The 10,876-nt window shown below is 45.1% G+C and overlaps 3 protein-coding genes across 3 annotated transcripts; 1 reads left to right on the top strand and 2 right to left on the bottom strand.

The window, feature by feature from the left end:
• The first annotated feature begins 615 nt into the window (after nucleotides 1–615).
• LOC136196733 (phosphoinositide 3-kinase regulatory subunit 4-like) lies at nucleotides 616–7,691 on the top strand. Its single transcript, XM_065986339.1, has 40 exons — nucleotides 616–761; nucleotides 826–940; nucleotides 1,014–1,058; nucleotides 1,116–1,195; nucleotides 1,252–1,310; nucleotides 1,363–1,427; nucleotides 1,482–1,566; nucleotides 1,639–1,691; nucleotides 1,781–1,829; nucleotides 1,903–2,114; nucleotides 2,180–2,309; nucleotides 2,373–2,448; nucleotides 2,514–2,610; nucleotides 2,669–2,724; nucleotides 2,785–2,837; nucleotides 2,886–3,076; nucleotides 3,133–3,172; nucleotides 3,232–3,314; nucleotides 3,396–3,465; nucleotides 3,517–3,594; nucleotides 3,667–3,786; nucleotides 3,851–3,952; nucleotides 4,016–4,153; nucleotides 4,225–4,362; nucleotides 4,443–4,534; nucleotides 4,584–4,656; nucleotides 4,722–4,834; nucleotides 4,886–5,038; nucleotides 5,097–5,187; nucleotides 5,237–5,524; nucleotides 5,573–5,619; nucleotides 5,669–5,778; nucleotides 5,840–5,917; nucleotides 5,974–6,228; nucleotides 6,296–6,380; nucleotides 6,436–6,542; nucleotides 6,603–6,707; nucleotides 6,770–7,053; nucleotides 7,106–7,284; nucleotides 7,334–7,691. Exons 2-40 carry the CDS (start codon nucleotides 837–839, stop codon nucleotides 7,578–7,580), a joined length of 4,431 nt encoding a protein of 1,476 aa, XP_065842411.1. The 5' UTR covers nucleotides 616–761; nucleotides 826–836; the 3' UTR covers nucleotides 7,581–7,691.
• LOC136196744 (transmembrane protein 222-like) lies at nucleotides 7,596–8,610 on the bottom strand. Its single transcript, XM_065986355.1, has 6 exons — nucleotides 8,409–8,610; nucleotides 8,262–8,346; nucleotides 8,171–8,202; nucleotides 8,020–8,107; nucleotides 7,840–7,970; nucleotides 7,596–7,770 (listed from the first exon to the last, which is right to left on the bottom strand). The coding sequence occupies exons 1-6, from the start codon at nucleotides 8,516–8,518 to the stop codon at nucleotides 7,689–7,691; spliced, it is 528 nt and encodes a 175-aa protein (XP_065842427.1). The 5' UTR covers nucleotides 8,519–8,610; the 3' UTR covers nucleotides 7,596–7,688.
• Nucleotides 8,611–8,865: 255 nt separating this feature from the next.
• LOC136196737 (uncharacterized) lies at nucleotides 8,866–10,537 on the bottom strand. The gene is made up of 2 exons (XM_065986346.1): nucleotides 10,455–10,537; nucleotides 8,866–10,377 (listed from the first exon to the last, which is right to left on the bottom strand). The coding sequence occupies exon 2, from the start codon at nucleotides 10,050–10,052 to the stop codon at nucleotides 9,000–9,002; it is 1,053 nt and encodes a 350-aa protein (XP_065842418.1). The 5' UTR covers nucleotides 10,053–10,377; nucleotides 10,455–10,537; the 3' UTR covers nucleotides 8,866–8,999.
• Nucleotides 10,538–10,876: the final 339 nt, after the last annotated feature.

Here is a 10,876-nt window from a genome sequence, read left to right as displayed (position 1 = left end):
GGTTCCTGTTGTTTTTCTTCGTCTTCGAAGGCGATCGCGGCTAAAAGAAAGCATTGAACATTGTGGCGAATGAAAGCGCGAGCGCTGTTCGGCTTTTCGAGGCGTTTTGAGGACGTACGGCAGAAAATCGCGTTTTCTTGATCGTTTTTGCGTTTTTGCGGCTCACGGTGGTCTTCGCCATCATTTTTTGTTCGGTTTCGCTCCGCGAGTTGGGTTTGCGAAGCGCGATTGTGGCGTACAAACGGTTTCTTTGTCAGAGATTCCTTGCGGGGGGCCTCACCCACATGCGCGATCTTCGCGTTTTTGCGAAGGGGGGTGTTTTTCGGGTGCGAAAGGGAATTTTCGCGCCGCGCGACGACTTCGGCGGTGTTTTTAGACCGAGCGGAGTACGTAGGCGAGGAGAGCGACGGCGTTTCTTTGCTTTTTCTGTTTTCGCGGCGCGCGGGTGATGTTTGTGTCTCTTTGGGCGTTTTCTTACCTTTGGCGTTGTTGCCGGCGCTGCGAAATAGGCCGTTGAGCTTCGTTTCTTCATTTAGCAGCGAAGATCCCCACGAGGGGCCTCATTTCCATTCGTGTACCCCATTGCGGGGCCCCATTTGCCAATGCGGGGCCCACGCTTGCTAACGCGCGCGTATTGTTCTTCTTTTACTTGCTTCTTTCTCCGTTTGTTCATCTCACTCTTCGCTGTACTCACTGCGCGTGCTCGTCAGTCGTGCGAGAAGCAATCGGACGAAGAGGGTTCCCTCTCTGCTTCTACGTAGGTAACTGGCTTGTCTACACTCGTCGACAGTACGTATTCGTTGACGACGCGCGTTTACCGTTTAGTTTTTGCGATAATGGGTAACGAACTCTCGGGAATCGCTCCTTCGCAGATCCTCGGCGTCGAAGCGTACTTGTCCGATTTGCCGCAGGACTTTGATGCGAGCAATAAAAGCGTCAGGTACTTTTCGGGGGCCCTTTTTCGCCGTACTGTATGCAGCCGAAATCATACTGTAGTGTTGTTCTTCTTCTAGTCTGGGAAGTACGCGTTTCATGAAAGTGGCAAGAGTGCGACATAGGTAGAGTATGTTCTCTAGCGTCTGAACAGCTCGCAAAACGGATTAATTAAAACAAAGGGAGGGTGACGCAGTCGTAAAGTTTTTTGTGAAACCCGATTCGTCGACGGTACTTCAGGCATATAAGAGACAATTGCAAAGTGAGAAAAATTCATTCATTCATGGTACACTTGTGTTGTAATTTTGTCAACTGCAGTTATCAAAGACACGCTTGCTGGCACGTGCCTCAACGTTCTTCCCTTTCAGTTGTTCTTTGTAAGAACGTGTAGAAGAATGAGAATTGAAAAGCTATTGTATTGTTTCTTAGGAAACCGAACGAGTGGGCTTTCTCATTCGACAGTATGGAAAAAATACCTTGTACGATAGAATGAGGTAACGTTATCTAAAACGTTTGCTAATATTAGTATTAGTATTAGGGTTATTTAGCACTCGCCCTTTTTTGAATGCCACTGAAAAGAGATGGATTGCCTTTCAGTTGCTCTGTTCATTGGAGCAATGTCATTCCCAAGGGGTGGGTATACATGATGTATGCAGCAGATTAAATGTGAGCCCTAACTACTTTCTCTGCTGTGTCATATTTTAGATTTGTCATGGAGATATCAAAACTCAGAATGTTCTCATAACTGGATGGACCTGGTGAGTCATCCACCACACCACACCATGAGTGACCTCACTCATGATGATGCTACTGTATATGTCTTATATATATATATATATATATATAGGGCTCTTCTCACTGATTTTGCCTCCTTCAAACCCGTTCTTCTTCCGGCTGTAAGTAGTCTATAGAGATACTTGCTAAGTCTACATTATGATTATTATTATTATTATTATTGTTGATTTATAGAATAATCCTGCTGATTTTGACTTCTTCTTTGACACGTCTCGCGGTCGAACTTGCTACATCGCTCCAGAACGTTTTTACGATCAACCCATTGCCGCCGCCGTTGAAGCAGACGCCGCTGAGAAGACAGTCGCTATGCCCCGACGGCACAACAAAGCGGCGGCGGCGGCGGCGGCAGCGTCATTGAAACCTGCAATGGACATATTCTCCATGGGGTCGGTCATTCATTAATCATGGAATAAAGAGATGTTCATATTCATTCGAATATTTTATTACTTAGATGTGTATTGTTTGAGCTCTTTACCGACGGCTATCGACGTCTGTTTGACTTGCATCAGTTGCTTTTGTATCGAGAGGGAAAGTGGGACATTGAATCCGAACTGGCTCAGGTTGAAGATGAAGCTGTCAGGGTATACAAATCATCATCTAACCACCCCAACACTAACCACCATAACTATTACTTACTACTGTAGGAGTTGATTGGTCACATGGTTCAGATTAATCCTGCTGACAGAAAGTCGGCCAATGAATATTTGCACGAATGGAAAGGTGTGGGGATCCCAGTCATCCATTTCATTTCATCTTTCTATACGCCGCTCGTCTTATTTGTTTAGGTCGTTGCTTTCCTAACGTCATGTATACATTCTTGTACAAGTATTGCAAAGTGTTTGCTAATCAAAAAGTTCTTTCTCCCGACGAAAAGATAGCCAGGTCTCTAGACTAAGTGAGACTCGTCGTAATTAACCTACCTCCTACTTACTTGTGACAGACTCAAAAGAGACTTTAAGGAGATCTTAGACGAACTGAAAGAAAAGCAAGAAAAGGGTACTTAGGGGGTTAAGTCACACGAAACTCTGATAATAGTACGTCATTTCTACACTACAGATTGTCTCGTCATTATTATATCTTTGATCACCTCTTCACTCAGAAACTTAGTGGTAAAGACGACGCTTATCTCTTATATCTATCTCATTTGTCTGTCTAAGTTTCCCAACTCCAAACTCGACTCCCTTGATCTACTTGAGCAGCTCGCTGTTCACTGTGACGATGAAATAATTTTAGACAGACTCGTTCCCTATACGGTTCGAATGGTTCACGACGAATTTCCCCAAGTTAGAGCTAGAGCCTTGAAAGTGCTTACAAAGGCCTTGTCAGGCATCAAAAAACTTCCCAGAAGGTACGACAGGCCTATATAGTATACAACAATGTCATCACCCTCCTTGTAATTCTCAGTGAAACGAATATTTTTCCCGAGTACATTCTACCCAATATTGTAAGTGTGAACTGTCGTCCTTCGTATATACAGTACATGTATAATTTCTTTTTGTTGAGGCTCGCTATGCTGATGATAAACAGGTGATTGTGCGAATATCATTGGCACAAAATGTTGCTGATCTCGCCGAAACAGCGCTTCGGTAAGCACTAAGCACTAAGCACTATTCTTCGTTCTTCTGAGAGCTAACCTTCCTGAAAACGTCGTTTTCTATATATTCCAGCTTCCTTGAACTGTCGCAGTTCTATTATGAAGACTCTTCTGACTCGTCAGACGTTCAGCTTCAGTTTCAGGTAGGTGGAAAAAGGTGGGGCCTATAAATGTATACGTACGTCTCCTCAAAGGAAAGCTACGATTCTGAGCTGGCCGAATTGCACAGTTTGTTTGAAACGAAGCTCGTTCGCCCGCTTCTCGTAGATTCGGTAACACACCCTTTCTCTTCTTCTTCTCCTTCTTCCCCCCCTTATATAAAAGCTTTCATTTCACTAACAAAGGGAAATGACGTCAAAAGAATGCTTGTGTCAAGCGGCATTTCGAAATTGTGCGTCTTTTTTGGACGCGAAAAAGCCAACGACGTTCTTCTCTCCCATCTCATCACATTTCAAAATGACAAGGTACATTAGGATTAGAGCGTCTTACAGTACGAACGTCCTTTTATATCTTTCACATTCTTCTCAGGCCGATTGGCACTTGAGAGTTGCCTTTTTCAATACTGTCGTTCCCCTGACATCGTACGTCGGTTGGCACAGCTTAGAAATGCTCATGCCACTTATACATCAGGCAATGATGATGACACAACCAACCGCACATGAGGCGACATTCCAATTCATTTTCACACTTTAGGGACTGACCGATTCAGAAGAATTTGTTGTTGTAAAAGCCATCGAAGCATTTACGTCTCTAACCCAATTGGGTCTCCTTCGCAAGACGCACATCGTCGGAGGTCTTCTTCAGGACATTCTTCCACTGCTTCTTCATCCAGTAAGAAAAAGAAGAAAGCCATTGCATTCTATCGTCATCGTCATCGTCACCTTTCCGCTTCAAATCTATAGAATGTGTGGATTTGTTACGCTGCGGCTGGATTTGTTATGAGCCTTGCCAAGTATTTCTCTCCAGCCGATATTCATTGCACTCTTCTGTCCAGCCTTCGTCCCTACGTTCGCCATCCCATCGAGCAAGTAGATCAATCGGTAGGGAGAAAGACATCATCATTCATTATCATCTCTTCAAACGTCATACCTCCTCCTCCTCCTCCTCCTCCTACATGTAGATTGTCTTATTGGATGCGTTGATTGAGCCCATTTCGAGACAAGTCTACGACTACTTAGTTAGACAGCCAGAAATAGGACGACTCTTTACGAGGTTCGTCTCACAGAGATTACTCTTATAGTATAGACGAGCTTCTTTTTAGAATGGAAGATGCTTTTGCACGGGGTTCATCTTTTGGAAAGTCGATTTTGGAGGAAGACGATCCTTTGATGCCTGTTAGTTGTTCAAACGTTTCTCAGTCCAAACGACCAGAACCACAACAATCTTCCTTTGATTTTAGATTTTTGTTAAACTGAGGTCCTTTGGCATCGAAGAAGAGGATTTTCGAAAGATTTATGTATTGAGAGAACACATAATGAAAATTGGAAAAGGCTACAGCCAATCATCATTGACGTACGTCATCTTGACTCACGACATCTTTGTCGTCACGTTTTGTCAATGTAGATCAGACGTCTCTGGAGGCATTATAGACGTCAAACGTTTTCAGCGAAAAATGGTTCCTCTTCAAGGAGGATATCAACAGCAGCAGCAGCAGCAGCAGCAGCAGCAGCAGCAGGCAAATTCAGCTGCTGCTGCTGCTACAGCGACACTCCAAAAGTATAAACGTTAATCGATTACACAGGGGTATGATATCACTCTTTTTTTGTCTTTGTAGAAGGGTTCCAAACACCAGGCGACAGAGCGAATCTTCTTCTCAGTCGTCTACATCGCCCCCAACGGCGGCGGCGGCAGCGGCGGCGGCATTGGTAGTCAGATGCACGAGTCAAATGAGGCATCCAATCATCTCTCTGCTAGAATGATGAGTGGAATGAGATGTTTGGACAGTCGTCATCTTCAAAGGGGACGACTACTACTACTACTACTACTACTACTACTACTACTGCTGCTGCTGGGGCTGTTTCTACAAAGCCTTTGCCTCAACAGAGATCTCTGACGTTGAAATCCAGCTCAGAAATGTCGCTGGTGTCTGCTTCAACTGCCACTGAGAAAAAGAGAAGAGCTCAAACTCAGTCTCAGTCAAAAGTTCCAAAGCGGGAGACGACAGCTCCTCCTCCATCGGCTAGCACGTTAAAGAATCCCAACGTAGAATACACTGTGTTTGTCAGACTTTTATCTAATTTGATTCTTTAGATAAATGCTGAGGCTTTGAAAAGTGCAGCTGCAACACTAAAGCCTCGGTAAAGGGAAACGGCCTTTTTAATTATTATTTTATTCTTGCCGTTTCAGAGCACAAACCTCTGCTGCTGCTGCTGCTGCTGCTGCTGCTGCTGTTGGAAAACCTCCGACAGCGGCGACGGCGACGAGTCGGTCAACTAGCCCTCAGCCACTCAAGCCTGGTTTATTCATTGAGTTTGACTAGTTCTTAAGATTCTATTATTTCTCTTTCTGTCTGTTCAGCAGTCGTTGTCAGGGTTCCGCCGTGCCGAGAAGCTCTATCGAGACTTGTAGCAAAGAAGAGGGAAGAATATGCTACAGGTAGGGGTGCGTCGGCGGCCATGGGTATTCATTCCATTTCAAATTTTTTTTCTAAGATGTCTATCAATCAAGAGAAATCGAAAGTTCTCTTGCAAAAGTCAGATCGTCTCAAAGCAATTTATGGACACCAAAGGGAGTTCTTATTGCGCATTTGCACGAACACAGCGGAGTCATCAATAGAATTAAAGTCATGGACGACTGCTCTTTGTTTGCTACCTGTTCCAACGATGGAACTGTCAAACTTTGGGATATGGCTCGCATTGACGGACGAGTAGCCAATACGAAATCAAAAGCGACCTTCACTAAGCAAGGTACTACAGTGTGTGAAGGGCATCCATCATCTTCATCGTCATTGACGTTTGCCTATACACGTCGTAGGAGGAAAAATCAAGTGTATGACGTTTTGTCAGTCGGGCGAGGCATTTGCCTCGGCTTCTGACAACGGTAGCGTCTGGATTGTACCGTAAGATGACTCGTGACAAGGCCAGCCTGCCAGGCGCTATTTGTTTTTCCTCCAGTATTCAAAGGAGGGTTAAGGACGCGAATAGCGTGCGATTGCTCTCTTCCCAACGCCGAACGTTGAGTAATAATGACATTGCAACAGATTTAGAGTATTTTGACACAGGTACTACTAGTCTACACACACATCTAGTCTTTATTATTATTAGTCTTTTTACTTTGACAGGGAGAAATTCGATACTGGCATGCGCGACTGTGGGTGGCCAGCTCATTGGCTGGGATCTCCGCGCAAGCAACGCTGCCTGGAGATTTCAACACGATTTACGCCAAGGTAACCAGCCCCCCTCAATTTGAATTCGATCTCTCTTCTTATCACTGTGTGTGATCGTGCAGGATACATTACTTCGTTTACGGTCGATTCGTGTCAGCGTTGGTTGGCATTAGGAACGAGCTCCGGCACTCACGTATGCTGGGACATGCGATTTCAACTCCCCGTTACCTCTTGGAATCATCCGGCCGGTCACGCCATTCGCAAGGTCGTCGCTCATCCCGAGGAAAAATCGTGGATCATTAGCTCGTGTCACGGCAATAACGAAGTCGACGTGTGGGACATGGAAAGCGGCGAAAAGAAGAACGTCTTTTGGGCTAGTCAAGCACCGCCACTTTCACAACAGAAAGTAGATCATACTACCAGTACCCCCCTTTTGGTTCCTATTGTGTGTTTTCTAGACGTCTCAATTTGACGGGAGAATGAATGCCATCTGCTGCGGATGGTCGCCACGTGGTTTGTACTTGCTCTTGGGAAGCACTGACAAACGACTGCGTCTCTGGGATTTTGCACGTCCCCAGGAATCGTACGTCGTCACCAAATCGGCGGCTGATTCGCTCGATATGGAAACTCACTACATGTAAGAGAAGTAGGCGTCCCCTTACCGTTGTCTAATTTTCTCATCAAAGATGTCGAGTCATTGACGGATGCGACGTATTGATTGAATCTCATCACATGCCGTGCGACGACGGCGACGTACGAGCGGGCGCTAGCGATGCGTCAGACACGACGGCAGCTGATCCAATGAATTATCGTCCGCCGCTGCCACCCGCTGGACACTTTAGCGGCATCACGGACGTCGCAATTGCGCACAGTCAACAGAACAACTACGCTATTACGACATCGATGAGCGGTGTCATCAAAGTGTGGAAATAGGATCATATTGTCGCGGCTATGCACTTTTATTAATGTACTCGCTCGCTCGCAAAAATCATGCTAATCTACACTAGTATGAGTATGTGTCTAATCAAATGGACAAAAAAATCAGTGAAAGACAACAAGTAGGGTCACTGTGATAGCAACGATTATGAGAAAAGGCAACCACGTCTTAAGAACGGCCCAGAAGCTGAAGAAGAAGAAGAAGAAGAAGAAAAGGACGTTTCCCATAAAATTAATTAAGTATACTTATTATTACTTGACATATTTTCCGTAGATCAATATGAGAAAGGCCAACTTGAACATATTCCACGACGTCGATCCGTTGTACTTCATCAGATTGAGTGCCGTGGCAACGTGAGAGTGGCAATTGTTGCAGCACAGGTTATGCTAGAAAATTACCATCATCATCATCTTTCAAACACTTTTGGATTTTAACCATTTGATGTTTGTAGTCTTCCGATGCCTGATGAACGGCGTCATCCCATTCAGACTCTCGCAACAGCTTGGGATTCATTCGCCAGTATCTTCATTAATTAATTAATTAATTAATTAATTAATTAATTAATTAATAATTTAGGGTGATTTACTTCGTCGGACTTCCAAAGGCCATATCGTCTTCCTAGAGTCGTCACAAGTTTACTTACTAACGAGGGTTAGAGTAGATTACGCGCATAATACCGATACGTAGTAGGGTCCAGCAAAGTCGCGAATGACGCCAGCGGACGTCGCGATTCCCATGTGACCAATTACAGGGAAAAGCCACCTTCGCGATTGACGCCAAAGACATAAAAACGGTACTCTACTCTACCACTATTTCTCCATTACGTCAGTAAGGGAATAGGAGTCCAGACGACGCAGTAAGGAAATCTTTGACGATTCGCATCGATTTTCGCTTGCTCGAAACCCATTTCGTTCGATGAAACGCCGTCGAGCATCTGTCTGTCAGACAAATCTTCACAAACAAACCCAGGTCGAGACGGAACTTTCGATCTCTGTTCGCGAAACCACAACAAGGGGAGGGGCAGGCAGACTAGGCTAACGCACGCCCTGTAGCCGAAATGTCGCGAAGTCGACGACGAAAGGGCTTTCAAAGTGCTGCTTGGGAGGAATTCGACTAGTATGTAGATTGAAGCACAGCTAGCGTGAGGTCGAAGGGGGACCCTTGTTGCCTTAGGGTGGCTACATGGAGGCAAAGAAGCGAAAATTGAACAAACAGTTTAGTGAAAGCGACAAAATGGATGAGAGGTGGATACCATAAAAAATCAATTTGGAATTCTTGCAATAGTCTCACTCCTACATGCATTTTCGTCAATATTTTCCGGTATAACTATTTATGTGAACGGTTACACGAGTGAGCAATAACCCCAAGAATCATTGGTACACGTACATATTATCAGATATAATTAAAGGTTGTGATCACAATTCAGATTTTCCATTCTCCAGCTTGACTTTTCCCGTTTTTTCAGCCTTTTCTGACCTTGATCCATGCTCCAGTTCATTTTGACTGATCACTTGTGTTATGCCACGACGACGAAGTTTTTGCATCAAGACAGTTTTCGTCAACGCACTATACAATGAGATATCGAGATTGCTGTTCTGATATACGATATCATTGTCAATGAGACAATGGATAATCAAGTGAAAATCAGATGATTGAGGATGTGTATTGTACTTTTCGTTGAATTCGTCCAAAGACACGTCTCCTCCTACTAGTAGGTCCTTCAATAGCATCCAACTAAGTGAAGATTCATTGTAGGATGTAAGTCCACAAGCTTTCAAGTGATGACTAATACGCATGCCAATAGAAACGCATTTAATGAGTGATTCAATCGTCAATTGCTTTGCCTTGGCTCTAATGCACTTGACTGCTTTCCATATGATCAACAATCGCCCTCCAGTGATGAGCTCGTATACCTCAGACGCATCTCTCCTCAAAGCCATCTCCTCCGAGATTGAATGCGAGAGCAAATAAATAGACTTCTCTCTGTCAATGTCCCCGACTTCTACAACTTCCATTCTGGACGCATCACTTCGATCGGATAAGTGCGAAACGACCCCACCCGCCGCAGAGTCTACGAGCACTACGTGGATAACGAGACTGTCCGCTATGATCTTTAGGGCTAACTGCAGTTTGTGCAGGTCACTTTTCCCGTCAACCCGACCCAGGAGCATTTTGTTAATATCGTCTATAATCAGAACAAACGGCTTTCCCGTTTTCTTTTTGTAAGCATCCGCTTCTGGTAGAATCACTTTCAATAGCAAACTTATACTATCCTCTATGTCATCTTCAATTTCCCAGTCGATGTACGATAGAGTGCGAGCGAGAAGAGAAAACAACGACACACTTGTTGGCAGCATTTCAGATGGAAGGAGAAGCCCAAAAGCACCTCGCAACTCCTCAAAAAGTTTCCCCCGTAGATATTGTACGTAGACCATACCAGTTTCATTTCGAACAATGTCCAAAAGCATCTTTGTTTTTCCGCAACCGTGAGGTCCCACCAGAACAGTGTAAGCTCCTTCAATTCGGCTATGGAAAAGGAAATCGTGAGATTCTTCGTCACGTCGAACGAGGAGTGCTCTTTCTGTCAACGGCGATGGGCGACGAATCGCTCCCTGGCTAATAGACGAAGCTAGACGGTAGCTCTGCGGATTCAGAGAGGAGAAGGGAAAACCATATACAAAAACGAAGACTGCCAAAAAAAGCCACGACAGCAGCGACCAACGACTGGCCAACTACTTGTCTGCCAAATCCTGTCGAAATGGCGTTTAGCAGCCCGCGGACAAACGTATTTGTCTAAATATAGATAGATACGGTAAGCTGAATCCGTCTCGCACCTCTTCGATCTGAACGTCAATCGTTCGCTACAATACCATTCCTTGCAGCGTTCCTTGCTCGGGGCCTCGTGTCGCCGGGCCCCCCGTGTCCCGTGTCGCCGTCGCCGGCAGCAGGGCGGACAAACACTGCGCATGCTCGCCCGCTAGTGAGGTAACAATAGGGGTTAGCCAATCAGTACTCAAAGACGCGTTCTTCAAAATATTTTTGGCTGGGCCAAGGTCTAGAAGCCCTAGGAAGATGTGAATGTCACATTATCGCACGGGGGCACGAAAAAACTTTTATTTGAGCCTCGACGGGTTTTTCATTTACGCTGCGGATTAGCAGATAATCGACCAGAAAGACAATAACCCGCCTGTAGCTAGAGAACTTGGGCCTCCAATTTCGCGAATAATAGCTGAAATTTCACGTACGCTTAGGAGAATGTTTACTATCAGCCTCTCATCTGATTTGGCGAGAA

The sequence above is a fragment of the Oscarella lobularis genome, chromosome 16 (assembly GCF_947507565.1).
Source record: "Oscarella lobularis chromosome 16, ooOscLobu1.1, whole genome shotgun sequence".
Taxonomy (NCBI): Eukaryota; Metazoa; Porifera; class Homoscleromorpha; order Homosclerophorida; family Oscarellidae; genus Oscarella; species Oscarella lobularis.
The sequence above is the reverse complement of the archived record's forward strand: the minus strand, read 5'-3'. Positions and strand labels throughout refer to the sequence as shown.